The sequence below is a fragment of the Dunckerocampus dactyliophorus genome, chromosome 20 (genome assembly GCF_027744805.1).
Source record: "Dunckerocampus dactyliophorus isolate RoL2022-P2 chromosome 20, RoL_Ddac_1.1, whole genome shotgun sequence".
Classification (NCBI taxonomy): domain Eukaryota; kingdom Metazoa; phylum Chordata; class Actinopteri; order Syngnathiformes; family Syngnathidae; genus Dunckerocampus; species Dunckerocampus dactyliophorus.
The window spans coordinates 8,502,611-8,521,192 of record NC_072838.1 but is presented as its reverse complement, the minus strand read 5'-3'; the positions used below and the strand labels follow the sequence as shown (position 1 = coordinate 8,521,192).

Sequence of the window (18,582 nt, the reverse complement as noted above, 5' to 3'; positions counted from 1 at the left end):
TAAAGACTGTCTTTGGGAGGAAAAAAAAAGTTAACTTTCACCTGTTTGATAGGTGGTAATTGCTTGTTCTTGTCTTTGTTATATTTACATCGTTTTTTTAATTCAGTTTAACACTAAAAGACTGCTTTTTTCGTTTTTGCTTTAAGCTAGCTTCGCTTTTTAAGCCACTTCCGCGTGTCAAGCCAGCGACTTCCTATGCGACAACAGCGACAACTCAACATCAGTGATTGAGAATATGGACAGAATGAGTAAGTGGAATTTCTTCCAGGTCCCAGCGTTTTTTTAATAGAAAGTAAAAATGTGAAAAGAACCATGCAGCATCTTAAACGACCCCACTTCTGTGGCTTGACCATGGTGTTGCTTTTTGCGCAGCCAGTTCCCTTTACTTGCTTTTAGTGTAACAGTTATGCTATTACTTACTTGTAAAGCAATGTTAATAAATGTAAAATATAATAATTATTCTTTAATATTGTTTTCGTTTTATTTAGTTGTGCCCTGCATGCATGTGTACTAGTATGTGTTTTTTTTTTACCTCACTGTACTGTAGATGTGCCCCCTGTGGGCCCCATGGACCTCCCTCTGTCCCTGCTGGAGATGGGATGCTCTGGCAGGTTTGAAGTCATCACACATCCTTCACCCGGCCTGCCTTTCCCTCCACAGACTACAGTCAGTATTGCAGATTCAGGATCATTGCCAGTGCATCAGGTTTTCTTTTGTTATTAAGAATCCTTTGCTATCTTTCCTTCACCAGCTCCCCAATGGTCTTCCCCCCACCAGCCTGAGTCTGGAGGCTGAAGTAAAGAAACAGTTTTTACAGGACCCAGCCTGGCTTCCTTTACACGACACAGACTTTGCCTTCAAGAGGTTTCTCAAGTGTGTATTCCCCCTAAGAAAAGTTTTGGTGATCCACAATACAATGAACATAGACATAGAACAATTATTATATTGGATATTGGAACTGTATTGGATGTCAGTGGATGGTGGCAATGTTGTGTCCCGTCACCGTATGTTCCGTCGACGAAAAGTTAGGTTAGGTTCTTGTGTCTTCCAGAGTGACAGAGAGAACCATGAACATCGACTCCCTTCTCAACTGCACTCAGTCTCCGCTCCATTCTGGCCTGTCTGTCGTCAGAGATCCAACTACAGGGATGTTGCTGGATTTCACAGAGGTATCCGGTCATACTTCTCTGCTTTTTGGTCTATACGGAGAAAAACTGTAACTCATGTTGTCTAATTCACCTTCAGGTTTTATTGGAGAACACTGGCCTTTCGGCGAAGAACTCTCTGTCATTACAGCGCAAACCCGGACCTCCTTCAGAGAGCCTGAGAGGTAGCAACACAAACTATCCCTTCCTGCCTGGTGAGTTGAATGCCTTTAATATTGGATATTAGGACCGTGCCTCCAATATGTATTAACACTAACTTTGTTTCCATTTTGCTTCTGCACAGGGGGTATGGAGGAACTTACTCTGGACCAAATCAAGAACAAATCTGAACTGGAGCAGGAAATAGACTTTGAAAATGGTGAGCTTATCTTTTAATGTTGTGGTTTTTTTTAAACCAATGATAAAATAAAGTGGTGCCTTGGAATTTGGACGGCTCAGATAGCAATTGTACAAATCAAGGTGATGAAAATAAATGGAAAATACAGCAAAAACATCAAGACAAGACAAAGCAGATTGGTAGCAGTTGATATTACAGTGTGTTACGTGTGTTCCAGCCCTTGTTTTCTTCGGCTTTTTGGTGTGTATGCCCCCTTCCCTCCGGCATTAGCTAATTTATTATCTGTTCTATTTCTATATTTATTACGGGTGGGGAAAAATGATTAGAAATGGGATCCATTTGTGAGGTTCCACTGTACTGTAATTTTAACATGGCTGTTGTTGAAGTTCTTTAATGTTTTGTCTTTGTTTTTTTACCCACAGATTTGCTCAGAATTCCACCTGGTTTTAAAGCTGGAATGGACTTCACTGATAAAGGTTTGTGTGCCGAAATACATACTGAATTAATTCAGTTGTGTTCATTCCAGAGCCCCGATAGTCTAGTGCAGGGGTGTTCAAAGAGCGGCCACAGTGTTTTTTTTGTTTTTTTGACCCGCCGCACATTGTAGAGATCAATTTTTTTTTTTTTACCAGCAAATATGGGGAAAATAGAGCAAAAGGGGTAAATACTAATAGTAACACACAGGTTTCTTTTTAAATCTAAAAACAAATTAGTATATCTAACGTATTTTTAGCCTTTTTACAAAATGAAAAAAAAGCTCAAAATGGTTTCCGATGCAAACGCAAACATGATAATGTACTTTTGCCTTGTTTTAAATGTGCATCTTGAAGAAGCGAAAATAGCGAAGCCAGAGGTCAACCTCATGTCGCTGCTGTCGGCTTCTGATGATGTCACTGACTTGGTGGCTGATGGAAGCGGGAAGGTGGAAGACCAAGGACCCGAGGAGGCTAAAAAACTACCAAGAACAAACAGCCTCGACGACCTGGGCATCCAAGTACTACATTTATTTCTTCCATTTACATATTTTAGTCTGGCAATTCAGTCTGTGGCATCTGAATTTTACACACACTTAAAGCTAATGAACTAGTTTAAATCATAATTCAATTACTTGTTGATGGTATAGTAGTTGCTCCTGCAATATTTTTGTTGCAGCACTAATGGGCTTTTGCATGTGTATGTGTCTTTTGTGCATTGTTTTCCAGTGAAACCTCAGTTTTCATCATTGAGCTATTGTAACAGATGCTACCTTCTCACTTTGCTAGGAGTTCTTTCTGGAATTCAATAGTGTTTTTCACCAAGTTCTGTCACTTTTTAACACAAACTCCTCTAACCCTCAGAAATACGCAGTGCACTTGAACGCCTCATCAGCACACAGTGCTTGAAAGGAGGAAGAAAGGACACAGATACGGAGTTGTTCTTAGTTATGTGTGCATTCTGTTAACAAATAAAGCACACACACACACATAATAAAAATTATTTAGGGATTCCCTGGCCGGAATCTGTCTACTGTATAGTGTCCCAACTTCACTATCCATTCTCCACAGAGACTGAGTCATCAGCGCGTGGATGCTTTGTTTGGGCACTGTTTAGCTGTACAATAACCAAGACAATCATTTTCGTTGAAAACCAGGGTGTACAAAAACCAAGGTTCCACTATACTTGTTAAGCATCTATACTGTATAACATGACGTGAACTTTATGCTGCTGTCTTGCTGGATTCTGCCTTCCTTCAATCAGGAGGCTGTGTCATCCTCCTCACGCTCCAACAAGGGAAAAGATGTGAACTCAAAGCAGAATGAGAAGCCAGAAGAAAATAAGAAATGGGCCGTTCCTGTGGACATAAGTTCACCTTGCGAGGATTTCTACAAACGCATTCCCCATCCAGCTTTCAAGGTGCTTCAGCTGCTGCTCAGTTTCTCCTCCAACATGCCGAGCAATTGCTCGTTGACGTTTTTTTTTTTTTCAGTGGCCGTTTGAGCTAGACGTATTCCAGAAACAAGCCATATTGCGACTGGAGGCCCACGAATCTGTGTTTGTGGCCGCGCACACGTCCGCTGGCAAGACCGTGGTGGCCGAATATGCCATCGCCCTTTCCCAGAAACACATGACAAGGTGTGTAGTTGCTGGCACAAATTCAAATCAGAATTTTAAAATCATTTCATTTCTCTATATCCTTCTTTTTCAAATGTCATGATTGTTTTTAGCCAATCGACTGGATGCAGCTACCTGGTTGAACTGCCACATACTTGGTCCGTTTTAAACACTCGGTTAAGTTTCACGCCCTGTAAAGGCCTACGACAATGGAAAAAGTAATTGAAGTAAAAAGCTGTTGCAGCTAGTTTTGGTTTATGTTTATGTCACTATCACTAGAGGGCGCCAAAGCCCGTCAAACGAGGAATGCATACAGCCAGAACCCTTTTTTGTCAAAATAAATATTCGATAATGAGATTTTCCATTTTAAGCACTAATAGTAATTACTGGTTTTAATATAATGTAATTATATTGAAGGTGAATTTTTTTTGCGGCCCCCGTGGAGGCCATGGCACCCTTAGCATCTGCCTGCTTTGAAATTTTACATTTTTGATCCAGTGAAAAGTTATATATTTTGATATATTCACATTTTATAATTATCCTTGGATGGTGAAAGTAATTAAAATTCATTACTGACATTATTTGATTTTGTGTACAGCTAAGAGACATTTTCATCAACAGAATTAATAATAATACAAATATAATAATGACCAAAATAAATACGTAAAAACACTTTTAATATGTAAAATAAAATATATATTAAAAACAAAACAAAAACATAAAAACTAATCTCGATATAAATTCCAACAGAAAAAAGGGGCTTTATTGCAGGTTTGAATTATCTCTCAATAGGCACAATAATAACATAATAATAATAATAATCATCATAATTATAATGATAACACAGGCTACTGTTGTGACCGTACTGCAGCTAAAACTCAACTCAGAATTCCTGATGTCACTTCCTGTCCACATATCTGAAACACACGCAAGCACGAGTCTTATTTATGTCTGAAATGGCTTATTTTTCTTAACATATCTACTATATTGGGTAATATGTAATATGTAAAGGTGACTATAGGGGTGTTATTTCTTGTGTAATATTTAAAAAACTGTATGTAGAAGGTTTTGTATTCTCCACTACCAAAATATGTTATTTATAAATAAGGAATCCTACTTTGCAGAAATTCACTTATCACGATAAACGAAGGCTTATCGTATTCTGAATTGTGTCTTCTGACAGGACCATCTACACTTCCCCAATCAAGGCCTTGTCCAATCAGAAGTTCAGAGACTTCAAGACCACGTTTGGGGATGTGGGTCTCCTGACAGGTGACGTCCAAATCAGTCCAGAGTCTTCCTGTCTCATCATGACCACTGAGATCCTCAGGTATTCTCACCCAATTGTGACAAATTAGTTAAATAGTAAGGGTGTCACGAGACGAGACGATACTCAAGCTTGGGTCTGTGAGAACAAGACGAGATTTTAACATTACTTTTAAGAAAAGTACAATGAAAAAATATAAAAAATGTATGACAATAAATTGAAATCTACTCATTTCTACATCATACTTTTCTGCACTGTTTGTGTATGTTATTGGCCCCGCCTCCACCCACCAAAACTGACAAAAGGGCTTGCTCCATTCATGCTGTTGTTCTGTGGAACAAACGTGCTGAAACCACTGCACAGAGTGAACTCTCTTTCTGTCTGTTTGGAGGCAGGAGACGAGGAAAACAGACACGCATGCACATGGCAATATATTGAGTTCATTTTCATTTATTGTGTGAATTATTTATTTATTTATTATCGTCCCCGGCCTATGGCGCCCATGAGACATTTTTTTTTTCTGAACGAGAAATCTTGTCAAGTTTGAATCCCGCGAGATCCTGTGACAGCAAAAACTGAAAATGTCCCTAAATGCGCCACTCTCAGGTCTATGCTGTACAACGGTTCTGAGGTCATCAGAGACTTGGAGTGGGTCATATTTGACGAGGTCCACTACATTAATGACGCAGAGGTCAGGAGAATTCCATTCCGGCTTCTTTGTTTTATTCCAATGAAACTATAACCGTTTTCCTCTCCATTTTTAGAGAGGGGTTGTGTGGGAGGAGGTTCTGATCATGCTTCCCGATCATGTCAGCATCATTCTCTTGAGCGCCACGGTGCCAAACGCTCTGGAGTTTAGCGAGTGGATTGGGTAAGTTGCCATCACAATAGGAAGATGTTGTCTTGCCATTTGACTTTATAGAAGCAAGATGATAAAAGAGGCACGATCGGAATATTGATTGTGATATTGTTCCCCTCTTTGACCCTCCAGCCGCATTAAGAAGAGGCATATTTACGTGATCAGCACATTGAAGAGGCCTGTGCCTTTGGAGCATTATTTGTACACTGGAAATAACACAAAGACCCAAAAGGAGATGTTCCTGCTGGTGGATGCTGCAGGAAACTTCCTCACTAAAGGGTACCATGTTTGACTGCTACAGCTGGAAACTGTTATAACTATAATAGCACAGACGTTTCAAATACAAGGTATTGGGTTTTTCAGGTACTACGCAGCTGTGGATGCCAAAAAGGAACGCACCAGCAAATATGCCCAGTCTTTTGGCACAAAAAACACACCTCAGAACACCTCCGCTAGTCAGGTAATTAATTCCCTGCTGTGCAAGTTGGCCATATTATGCTCTTATAATTCTTTTTTTTAAATAATTGTTCTCTATTCTGTCTACATTTTAGGACCGAGCGGTGTGGCTCACCCTCTTGCACTTCCTGTCCCAGCGGCAGCAGACTCCTGTGGTGGGCTTCACGTTCTCCCGCACACGCTGTGACGAGAACGCCCGCTCGCTGGACTCCATGGACTTGACCACATCCATAGAGAAGGCCGAGATCCACTCATTCTTCCAAAAGAGCCTGAGTCGCCTCCGAGGAGGCGATAGACAGCTTCCACAGGTGAGCAAACGGCGCTCCAAAATGTCCATTTATCTGTGAAACACTCCACAGATACATGCAGACATATGTTCACATATGTATTAATGACAAGTATAGTAGTACAGTAGTATTTCTATCAAGGGAAAAGCCGCTGCCAGCTCCAAAGTAGACAGGAGATGAGACAAGTTCTTTCAGAATAATGAGGGGTACAGTTGAATAACATTTGCATGCAAAGAGACAAATCAATACAACCTGAGAAGATGGCTTCTGGAGAAAATGTCTTGACCATCCATCCATCCATCCATTTTCTATGCCGCTTCTCCTCCTTATGTCTTGACTATTCATGCTAAAATGTTGTATATACGAAATGTAAATATACGAAACACATATGCAAGGGGAGGATTGATCTCCTGTGAAAGATAGAGAAGATGAAGGGCAGACTCACATGCCTAGACACCCAAGGCTTTTGAATCAGGTGATGAGCATGTGGAGGGCTTGTTTGGGAGACAAGACGCCTCTAGCTTCAAGCAGATAATCCTAGCAAGACAGTGTGACATTAATGCGTATCTTACAAGAAATATCTGTCTATGTTGGTGCATAATTACAACTAATATTAGCAAAAATCCGTGCAACAAACCATATTTTCCTGACCATTTCATTCACCTCACTCTTGAAAAATACCAAGGCATTTCAGTATGTGCAGTTAATCTTAAAACACCCTTAAAAAGAAAAGCTGAACATTTTTAATCTCTGCGTTTCATTGTGAGCAGTCAAAGAATCATGCCGATCCCTGCCGATTTGCGGTTCGGTATTCCCTGGTATTCGGTATTCGCCGATTGCTTTGCTGTGCTTAAACTTGTAAATAGTTGTTCTTTTTTCACGGCAGGGTATCCGCGCGGTCTTAAAAAGTCTAATAGTTTGAATTGAAGGCCTTAAAGTTGTCATGACACCACAAAAGTTTTAAAAATAAATAAAAGTACAAAACGTTTTTTCATACTGCTGTCACCCGCCAATAAAGAATATGAAGTTGTGATTTTCACCATCATGGCTGTGACGTCACAACGAGAACAGGAACCAGATTCAAACAAACACACACATTATCGCACAGCAAAGCAGTGCTAACCACTAGACCACCGTGCGGCCCGAAATCTTTATAACTTTTTCGCATATCCACATGTGTTGGTTGACATATCAAAGTGGCCCTTGCATCCTTTTCATTTTGAAGTGTTTTTCAGAAAAAGTTTGGGCACCCCTGCTATAACTGTTACACATTACGTAATTAAAGTACTTGTGCAGAGTTTTTAAATGTACAGTATATATGGTGTTTGTTAGTAGTTTGATCACTGACAAAGACATCGTCATAAGCCAATAAATAAATTGTACACATATTGTACATATACACATATAATATTGTATGACCTGCTTAGATTGTGCTCATGAGAGACCTATTGAAGAGAGGAGTGGCTGTCCATCATAGTGGAATCCTGCCCATACTCAAGGAGGTCATTGAGATGCTCTTCTCGAGAGGTCTTGTAAAGGTCAGTCTGACTGCTTCACTTAGATCATAATAAATCAACCATCTTTATAAGTTGTGTGTCAACATCATAGGTGCTGTTTGCGACGGAGACGTTTGCAATGGGAGTGAACATGCCTGCCAGGACTGTGGTGTTCGACAGCATCCGGAAACATGACGGAACCGGCTTTAGAAATCTGCTGCCTGGTATGCTGGTCCAAAACCAATCGATGCACGCGAATCAGAGTTTTGACATCACTTGAATATTTTTTTTAAGGTGAATATATTCAGATGGCGGGCAGAGCAGGCAGAAGAGGTCTGGACGCAACAGGCACCGTCATCATCCTCTGCAAAGCCGGCGTTCACGAGATGTCTGATCTGCATGTCATGATGCTGGTGAGGACCTTTATGTTGCAGATCCACATTTTGTCACTTCAGAGCCAATTGCGATACCAGAGCTCTGTTTGCTTTAATGTGCAACCACGGCAAAAGAATATCAGCAAATGTAGCTGGAGGAATATCAGCGAACATAGCTGTCTACATGCATGCAACACCACACACACACAAGCTCTCAGCCTAACTCTTAACTTTTTGTGAGTAGTGTAGCTCATATGTTGAAAGACCAAAAAGGCAGATTAGAACAGACTAGCTCAATTGAAAACTCTTATTTTTGCTGACATCTCAACTCTGTCTTCCAGGGTAAGCCCACCACCCTCCACTCACAGTTCAGACTGACTTACACCATGATACTCAACCTGTTGCGAGTTGAGGCTCTCCATGTGACGGACATGATGAGGAGGAGCTTCTCTGAAAGCCACAGAGACACTCAGGTAACACCATAAATGCAGACACATGCATTTGTCCAAGGGCCAGAAATTTTCTCGGCAGACACTTTGAGGGCCAGATGGTATCATTCAAAAAAGAAAAGAGTTTTTATGGAAATATTGCATATATTTGATATTCTTTTAGCCTTTTGTCAGTGTCACCAGACTCATATTATCTCTACTGAAGGAAGCAACTCAATTCCAGAGTTTTGCTCAGGTGCAAATTTAAAAATACAGAACTACCCCACATGTCGGTAATCGGGGGGGATGGACTGTTACAAAGTGATGTTTGTTTTGAAAGTGCCTTGTCAGGTTATATTCTTTGAAACAGTGTTCCGATCAGATATTGATATTGGATATCAGTCCGATATCAGCCAAAACAACAATATTAAATTACATCGGCCTGCATCTAAAATGTCAGATATTGGCACTCCCGATACAAGCAGTGTGTTCCCGATTCCGCGTCAGCACTTCTATCCAGCAGCAGCCCTTCTACTCAGCAGGCAGAACCCACCAGATTGCAGCAACAGCATGCGCTAGCGTGTTTAGCAAGGAGTAGGAGTGATGTCAACCGTGTGGCTTTGTTCCAAAAAAGACGTTGCCGCTGAGTGCAAAACTTGTCATGCACAAGTTTTGCGTGGTGGCACAGAATCGGGGAAGATGAATACGACCAATATCATCTCACATGTGAAGGATTTTTGCAACACCATGGCTTCCTGAAACATCCACCCCTGTTTGAAACATTTGCTAAGTGTGAGAAACTCCCACGGGAGGGCAAGAAGTCCTTGGCTGGAAGAGAAAAGAGGCAGCCCCTGTCGGGGGTGAGTAATGTCAGGTTTAAACGCTTCATTAAGCATCTCGACCCTCGCTACATTATGCCTATTGTCGATAAAACTATAGACCAGATGCATCAAGAAGTAAATGGGTCGTTTTTCCTCATACCCACTGTTGCTGACTATTATTCTCTGAGTAAAATCACTTGATCAAGTCATTTCTAGCATTCCACACAACTAAACATGTAATAAAAGTATGTATGATGAATATTCAACATTGGATTCGGATTGGAGGTGAACAAGTTGTATCGGGACACCCCTAGTAAATGCACATTTTGTAGTCCAGTTGCTGTTAAAAGTCCAAATTTCAGTGTTGACTTTTCTTTTCTTTTTTTCACTGATCAGACCACACGGTCCAGTCCTGTACACGACTGGGCGTAATTCACGCCAGAAAATACACTCGACACATGTGACTTCAACTTAAATTACATGGTGTCTTTGAACGCAACTCCTCATTACTCATAATAACACAGTTAACATGTAACTCACATGTTCTGCTACTATTAAAGAGACTAGTCTTAGGCAAATACATTTCCAGACATGTGGTATCTTTCAGCTTGATTTCAGTTTGCAGATCATTTGGAGCTGTTAATACACACAAATACTGTATATTTAATACAATACAGTAAAAATGGGCGTATTTCAGACATAGTTGCAAATGGTGATTTGTCATGATTAATTAATTTGAAAACGGTGATTAAGAATGTCATTTTAAATATTTGCTAGCCCTAAAAATAATTTACAATTTAAAGCAGAAATAAAATATACAAATGCCACTTTTTGCTAATCATAAAAAACAAACATTAACAGTAAAGCATTTCCAAACAGAATATGAAGATAACGCTATTTAAAAAAAAAAAAATGTGTTTACTGTCAATCATGGTAGATTCTTGTGTCATGCATTTTTTAAATTGTCACAGAAGAACACATTCCTCTTCTAGGCTCAAGAGCAGAGGATCACACAGCTGAAGAAAGCATTGGCCACGCTACCTCCTCTGGCTCACGAGGGCCAGCTGTCTGATCTGTTGCCGTACTACCACACTGTGACAGAGCTACGAACTACGAGAGACATCCTCCAGGTGCCACAAACCCATCTCAAAGCTTTGCAACCCCTGTTAATTGTACTACCGATTCTTCCTCTTTGATCCCAGCATGCTATTCTGGAGTCGGTCAATGGGCTGAAAGCTCTGTCTGTCGGCCGAGTTGTTCTGGTGAACAACAAACAGCATCTCAACGCTCTGGGAGTTATCCTGCAGGTAGGCGTGTGTATGTGTTGTGATGGAGCACTTGCGCATAAACACACGCAGAAAATTTCAACAATGTTTTGTACTGAAATGAATCATGACTGAATCAACACTTTAAGACTGCAACAGAGTATCATAGCAATTCACAGATAACATGCAAACACATGGCTGACATAAATGTGCCTTTTGGTGCTTTTGGACTCTCTAAGTATGCACACAATTAGCAGACTCCCAGCATGCCCAGTGTGAACCTGGCAAGAGGCTGCATAAAACCTGGATCTGGTCTACAGACAGTAATTCACACCTTGGAAGGTACTTCAGTGTAAAGTGCACACTGACATTGGCAGGAAATTGTGAACTGAGGTGAATAAGCAGGTTAAATTATGCCAGACGAGGCAGCTTTAGAATTGCCTCCATGTCTGCTTCATCTGCTCTGCAGGTGTCCAATGATGCAGTGAATCGCACCTTCACAGCGCTCATTATGTGTGAGAAAGGCAACGAGGAGTGGGAAGGAAACGACGGTGACAGCCGAGCGTTTCCTCACCTCTACAACACTGCACTCTTCATCCCTGAAGGTTGGTCCGGGTTCTGATAATGTATCACACATGCACACAGTTGTAGTGACTGTTACACAGTCTGACTTGTAATGAATGTGACAGTAGATTAGCTTAGTGTTCATTGTATATTTAATACAGAGGAGTTATTCAGTTTGGAACCTGTCTCATAATTCTTTTGCAGTCGTCGCTCATCGCATCGCACTTGGATTGATTGCACTGAAGTATATCCAAGTTTACATATACAGTTGTCCTTCGCTAAATTGCAGTTTGAACATCGCGCCCTCGCTGCACTGCGTTTAAAAAAAAAATAAAAAATTAATAAATGATCGCTGTGTCATGGTTGAATACAGCCTATTATTAGTTAAGCGCATATTTAAGCAAATTGTACTTATTCTTGGCCTGAATTAAGCATTTCCAAGCATAAAAATGGCTCCATTAACTAACTAAATGAATTAAAACAAAAATACAATCAAGAAGAAGCGTCGTAATTGTGACCGTAGTATTCTACATTGGCCACTAGGTGTCAGTAATCGTTTGGTGAGACAAGCACCAGATGTGATCGCAGAACAGGCATTTATTTTGGGTTTAAATGATCTCATAACAGGCACAATAATAACATAATAATCATAATAACACTGACTACTATTGGGCCGATAACCCACGACAAGCTAAAACTCAACGCTGAACCTCCAACGTCACTTCCTGTTCTCCACACATCTGTCCACCCGCCACCAAGGTCCCCTGGGGAGCACATTTACTGCGACACACACGAGCAGGACTTTTATTTATGTCTTAAATGGCTTATTTGCTCTTATTATGTGTACTATATTGGATAATACGAGTGTAAATCATTTCAAGCCGCCATTACAATACATTTATGAGACAATAGCCACTGCAGGAAGTATGCTATCCAGAAAAAAACAACAAGGAACTGCTAATGCCTGAGTCATGTCATTTATGTCTAATATGTCTTATTTTCTCTGATTATATCTCCTATATTGCGTAATACAAATGTAAACATGACTATATCGGTGTTATTTCATGTCTATAGGGCTCTAATAATGTTAAAAACTGTATTTAGAGGTTTTCTATGCTATAACTACAGCAATATTAAATGTATTAATATTGAATCATACTTTGCTGCGTTTTGTTTCAGGTCCATGCAGCCACACGGTGCAGAAGCTAAAGCTACAGGACATCACTGCCATCACAGTGAAGACCCTGAAAGTGATTCCTGACAGAATCATTGACAACTATCATAAGAGACAACAGCCCAGATTCAGGTTTATATATTTTTATTTGACCACTTGTGGCGGTATTGAGGAGCCCTCTACACAGTACATGCGCAAGTGACAGGGCATGGGCACACAGTTTTTACCGCTCACACATTCATGCGCCTTCATGCTCACTGCTGCCTTGTATCTCCACACTCACCATCCAGCCGATCCGCTGTCATATACCACCACTTTATACAACAAATTGACATTCATTAATTTGTACATTAAACAGGATTATGCCCCAAACGCAAAGTTCTTCTAGCATGTTATTACCTAGATCCCCCACCCACCAAAACACCCAAAAAATGGACAGACTTGATAGTTGCTACAAAACGACAAAGGGAACCTATGTAATCTTCCAGAAATGAACCTCCTGGCCAGGCCATCTCCACAGCCACCCAGGAGCTCTTGCGAATGGCTGAGGCAAACCCCGGCGGCATCGGCGCCCTCGACGCGGTGAACGACCTCCAGCTGAAGAGCGTCGACGTGGTCGAGGCATCCCTGCGCCTCCGCGTGTTGCAGGACAGCCTGAAGGATTTCAACTGCATCCACTCACCGACTTTCGTAGAGCAGGTGCGTGCTTAAGCTTGCAGCTTCCTGGCTGTGATGACGGGCAGACATGAAGTAGGTGGTCTGTAATGACCAATAATGACTTGTATAGTGGGCTGCATGGTGGCCACACAGTCAGGAGATCGAGAAGATCAAGAAGATCTGTGTTCGAATCTCCGTTGGGCATCTCTGCGTGGGTTTTCTCTGGTTACTCCGGTTTCCTCCCACATTCCAAAAATGTGCATGTTAGGTTAATTGGAGACTTTAAATTGGCCATAGGTATGAATGTTTGTCTATACAGTATGTGCCAGTACACCCCCCCAGTCTAGGGTGTACCCCGCCTTTCACCCAAAGTCAGCTGGGATAGGCTTCATGGATGGACTTATATAGCGTAGTTCAGGGGTGTCCAATGTGCAGCCCACGACTGTTTTGTCATCGGCCCTCAGCACATTCTAAACTACAATTAATAACAAAAACCCAGTAATGTTATGAGAATAAAGTCAAAATATTGGAATGAAACAAAAATAGTTGTTGAAATATAATATAATGTTGAAATATTAAAGACAAAAATATGTAATTTGAAAAAAGTTGTAATATGATAAACAAAACAAGAATAATTTTAGGAAAATTATGTAAAAAAATATAATACAAATATGAGAATAAAGAGAAAATATTACAGGATTATAGGTTTGAGAAAGTTGAAATATTTGTTTAAAAAATATAAACGTGGCCCCTGCATCTTTTTGATTTTTCAGTATGCAGCCCTCGGTGGAAAGTTTGGACACCACTGGTGTAGTTCCACACCTTCATCTATGTAGATGGTGCAATGTGTACCTATCCTTTGTTGCCAATGACATTTTACTCAGGTCAGGTGCTGCGATTGCTATCCTCGACTGATGAAACGTACTCGTGTGTGTTTCAGTTTGCACAGGTTAAGGAGAGGATGAGTGTGCAGGAGGAGCTCGACAAGCTGCTCTTTTTGGTGTCTGACCAGTCACTGTCTCTGCTGCCTGAGTACCACCAGAGGATCAAGGTTTGAATAAGACGCAGTGTCTATCTCGCAATTACTTCGCAGTGCATGTTGTTATCTTTAGCTAGCGCTTTTGCTTTAAGTATTTATGTCTCTCAGGTACTGCAGTCTCTCCAGTACATAGACAGCAGCGGCGCGGTGCAGCTCAAAGGCCGAGTGGCATGTCAGATCAGCAGCCACGAGCTGCTGCTCACCGAGCTGCTGTTCGAGAACGTGCTGAGCCCTCTGGCGCCTGAGGAGAGCGCCGCCCTGCTGTCCTGTTTGGTCTTCACACAGAAAACGCAAGTGGAGCCACACATTACCAACACACTTCAAGAGGTAACATACTGTGCTGTCTGCATAACATGAAAGGTGTACTTTCACCTGCTTTATGTTTGACTCACATCTTATATGACATTTTTTAAAACTGTACATGTGCACATATGATGCATAAGATCCTGTAGGAAGGCTGGTAGCATTTGAAATGCATATTTCCTGAGTCCATGTGTCTTGAGAGCTTCCACTGCTCCATGAAAGTGTTTTTTATCGGGTCTTACGGGGGGGTTTTTTGCAACAAGTCCTTAAAAACAACACAAGTCAAAGATCCTCTATATGACAGGAGTGTTCTGTTTTTAAAGGACCTATTTAAAAAAAAATGCTTGTCAAAGATCCTCTATATGATAGTGTGTTATGGAAATGGTAATGGTTTAATTCATTTGAACATGCATACAGGTTACATTGGAATACATCACATATTACAATTCACAGTTCCACATGTCCAAAAGGAGTTAGGAAGAAGCAAAGCTTATTTAACCCTACCCTTGTGATTTTAGAAATAGAGGATTTGGAAGTTTTGGATTATCATAACTCATCTTTTTTGCAGTACCTTTAGTGATTGAAGGGCACTTTTATAGTTATTTCCTCATACCTGCACACTATGTTAGATACGGTAATTCCAGAGAGCAATAGAGTGTATGGAGTCATTTTTGATCGAGGACGAATTTTGCTTTATTCAATGTATTGATGTATTTCTCGCCACTTCGTGTTGTATATTTTTAATGTGAGATTTCCAGCTCATCTTTTCACCTATTATGACCCCCAGAAATTGATTTTCGTCAATTTGTATTTGCGCGTAAGTATCCTTTCTGCTATTACCAAATAGCATTATCCTAGTTTTACTTGCGTTCAGGGATAACCTGTTTTTATCAAACCATCTTTTTAGAATAGTAATTTCATCTGTGACTTTTTTTTGTTAGCTCCTACAGTCTGTGCTTTCTTCAGAGCAAAAGGCGGTAGTATCGTTTGCCAATAATCCTAGCTTTAGGTCTTTTGTGACTTTACAGATGTCATTCATATATAGATTGAACAGTTTTGGTCCCAGTATTGACCCCTGGGGTACGCCGCACGATATGATGTTTTAAGGACCTATTGCAAAATGAAACACTAGTCAAAGATCCTCTATATGGCAGGAGTGTTGTGATCAAGGCCCGCAGGCCACCAGTTGAGTTACAGTAGTTGAAATAAGTTTCTGATCCCCCATAAGACATTTCTTGTAGTTTGGTCACGAGGGTTGCACACATCTCAGGAGGGATTTTGATCCACACCTTACACTGTCCAAATCTTCCAGGTCTTGAGGCCGTCACTTGGCAACTCCGCTTTTCATCTCCCTACACAGATTTAAATGGGATTAAGGCCCAGAGACTGGGCACTCCAAGATCGTAATGCGCTTCTTCTCGAGCCACTCCTTTGTTGGCTTTGCCTCATGTTTTATGGCATTGTCATGCTGGAAGACCAATCCAGGACCGCTTTTTTGGCTGAGGCCAGGAGGTTCTCATTCACGGTTCCACACCTGAGCAAACACTTTAGAATTGAAGTTTGTGATGCATCTCTTGTATTGGTTGTGTAACACTTTGTGTATATTTTCTGTGGAGTCTTTTTTTGTGTTTAACCCCCTCCCTAGCGCTTTTCTCTTATTTATGCTCCCTTTCAGGGCATTGATCGGGTGTTATCGGTAGCTCAGCGTATCGGAGAGCTCCAGAGGGATTGTGGGTTGCCACAGACTGCAGAAGAATTTGTGGGCCAGTTGAAGTTTGGCCTGACAGAGGTGGTCTACTGCTGGGCTAGAGGCATGGTGAGCTCGGTGCTGTTTTGGGGAAAATTGCTAATTCACATTGGCCGCTTAAAAAAACATATTTTTAAAGGTGCATCATGGATGCACTAGTCAAGCGCAAACAGCTGTAGCAATACACTTCTCTTTATATTGCATCATCTCTCACATCCCTCCCGTCACCGCAGCCCTTCGCAGAGATCGCCCAGCTGACAGACGTCCAGGAAGGCACGGTGGTCCGCTGCATCCAACGTCTGGACGAGGTCCTGAAGGAGGTGCGGCAGGCCGCACGCATCGTGGGTGACTCCGTGTTGGGGAGCAAGATGGAGAAGGCCTCCCTCGCTATCAGGAGGGACATCGTCTTTACCGCTTCCCTCTACACCCACTGAGAGATGGGAGATGGGTACTTACAAAGCAAACAGTTCATTTCAGCTCAACACGGTGGTGCATTTTTTTTAATGGTAAATCCTGATCTGGCTTGTGTCGTGTGTAGGGTTGAGCATCGTTTGAATTTGAATGATCCTGGCTCCCGTTCGGATTCCTCGTTTCGATTCCGGTTCCTAACTATTCTCAATCTCGATGCTTTTAAAAGGCTTTTAAAAGGCAGGGTCATAAAAGTTTGCATGGTTTAAAAGAGGGCACTAACCAGAGTTCTTTTTGGATGAACTTCTCATAATCTGAACTTTTTATCAGCTGTACTATTTCTGACAGGACTACTCAACCAGTATATAAATATCAAACCCTTCAATTTGCATATAAATGTTATGAAGTTTTCTTTTTTACAGGACTACACTTTTACAAAGATGTTTACTTTGGAATAGTAGTATACTTTGTGTGCTGCCTCAAAGGGCTCTTATTTTGTTAACACAACAACACAATATTGCCCAAAGCGCTCTTATTTTGAAGGCTGGAAGTGTGTTGTGTGAGTTGAGAAGATTCCTTGATGGTTCCTAACAGAGACGGCCTGTGCAATGATAAACTTGGCTAGCCGTAGCTCCTTTATTTACTTTATTATCCTTTATTTATACCGAACTTCCACAACAGCCTGCATCCTGAAACTCTCGATTACACCGACATGAGACGAGACGTCATTTACTCTTTAACTTCCCTGATTCTGACTGCTCAGAGGAAGTCCGACGTAGCACATGAAAGACGAAGTACTCTGTTATTTCTACACCATGAATTTGTGAACATTAACCATGTTGGTTGTGCACCCTCCTCCGCATGATATCATTGTGTTGCAAATGTTGCGCTGAGACGACCGCTCTTTTTTTTTTTTTTTTTTAATGAAGTTAAGCCAAGCTTTTTAGCCGCGTCTTCTTCGCTGGTGCTCGCCGGCTTCTTCTTCATGGGTGTTTGCGGCTATCTTGCATTCGGCAAAACTAGAAATCAAAATAAAAACATTTGAACGATCCCGGGAGAATCGGAATGTTAGTCCCGGTTCCCATTGATGCTCGAGACTCGATGCCCAACCCTAGTCGTGTAGGGGGTATGGTGGTATTTGCATCATATTTGCAGCCTTTATTTTAAAGAAGACAAAGATTATTATTATTGTTAGGATGATGAGCATTTTTTTGTCATGAATTACACCCAACAAAATTAATAATCTGAGTTTTTGAGAAGAAAGTGGTAAATTTACAAGAAGAAAGTCGTAAATTAACAAGAAAAAAAAGTCGCAATATTACGAGAAGAAAGTCATAAACTTACGACTTTGTCCTTTAGTCTAAGTTTACAAGAATAAAGTCGTAATTTAACATGTCCGAGGGAAAACGGAGCATCGCTCTTCAGGAAGGAAGGAAACTTTCGTCTTGCTTCAGGCGAGCTTTTATCCATAACATGGCAGCAAAACAGCAGTTGAGCACAAACAGATTAGCATGTCTAGCCTTGTCACGTCCACCTTCCTTACCCCGCCCCCTCCGCATGCCCAAGGCCAAAGGTCACATTAGTACCCCCTTTTCATAGCTGTCTCAGGCAATGCCTGTAACATAATTTCTCCTAAATTTATGACTTTATTCTCGAAATCTCAGATAATTTTAATCCTCCGTCATAACAGGCATTGCCTGAGACAGCTATGAAAAGGAGGAACGTATGTGACCTTTGGCCTTTGGCATGTGGAGGGGCGGGGTAAGGAAGGCGGAAGTGAGAAGGGCTAGACATGCTAATCTAAATGCTCAACTGCTCTGCTTTGCTGCCACGTTATAAATAA

General features: G+C 41.3%; 1 protein-coding gene across 1 annotated transcript; it reads left to right on the top strand.

Moving 5' to 3' along the window:
* Window positions 1-4: 4 nt before the first annotated feature.
* Window positions 5-18,239, top strand: skic2 (SKI2 subunit of superkiller complex). Its single transcript, XM_054764291.1, has 30 exons — window positions 5-52; window positions 147-248; window positions 548-666; window positions 752-873; window positions 1,052-1,169; window positions 1,246-1,360; window positions 1,450-1,524; window positions 1,926-1,979; window positions 2,334-2,497; window positions 3,241-3,396; window positions 3,470-3,615; window positions 4,778-4,924; window positions 5,468-5,552; window positions 5,626-5,732; window positions 5,853-5,999; window positions 6,084-6,180; window positions 6,272-6,484; window positions 7,891-8,001; window positions 8,072-8,183; window positions 8,254-8,372; window positions 8,675-8,806; window positions 10,575-10,712; window positions 10,785-10,889; window positions 11,317-11,452; window positions 12,591-12,717; window positions 13,074-13,284; window positions 14,183-14,293; window positions 14,390-14,608; window positions 16,260-16,400; window positions 16,565-18,239. The coding sequence occupies exons 2-30, from the start codon at window positions 236-238 to the stop codon at window positions 16,763-16,765; spliced, it is 3,741 nt and encodes a 1,246-aa protein (XP_054620266.1). The 5' UTR covers window positions 5-52; window positions 147-235; the 3' UTR covers window positions 16,766-18,239.
* Window positions 18,240-18,582: the final 343 nt, after the last annotated feature.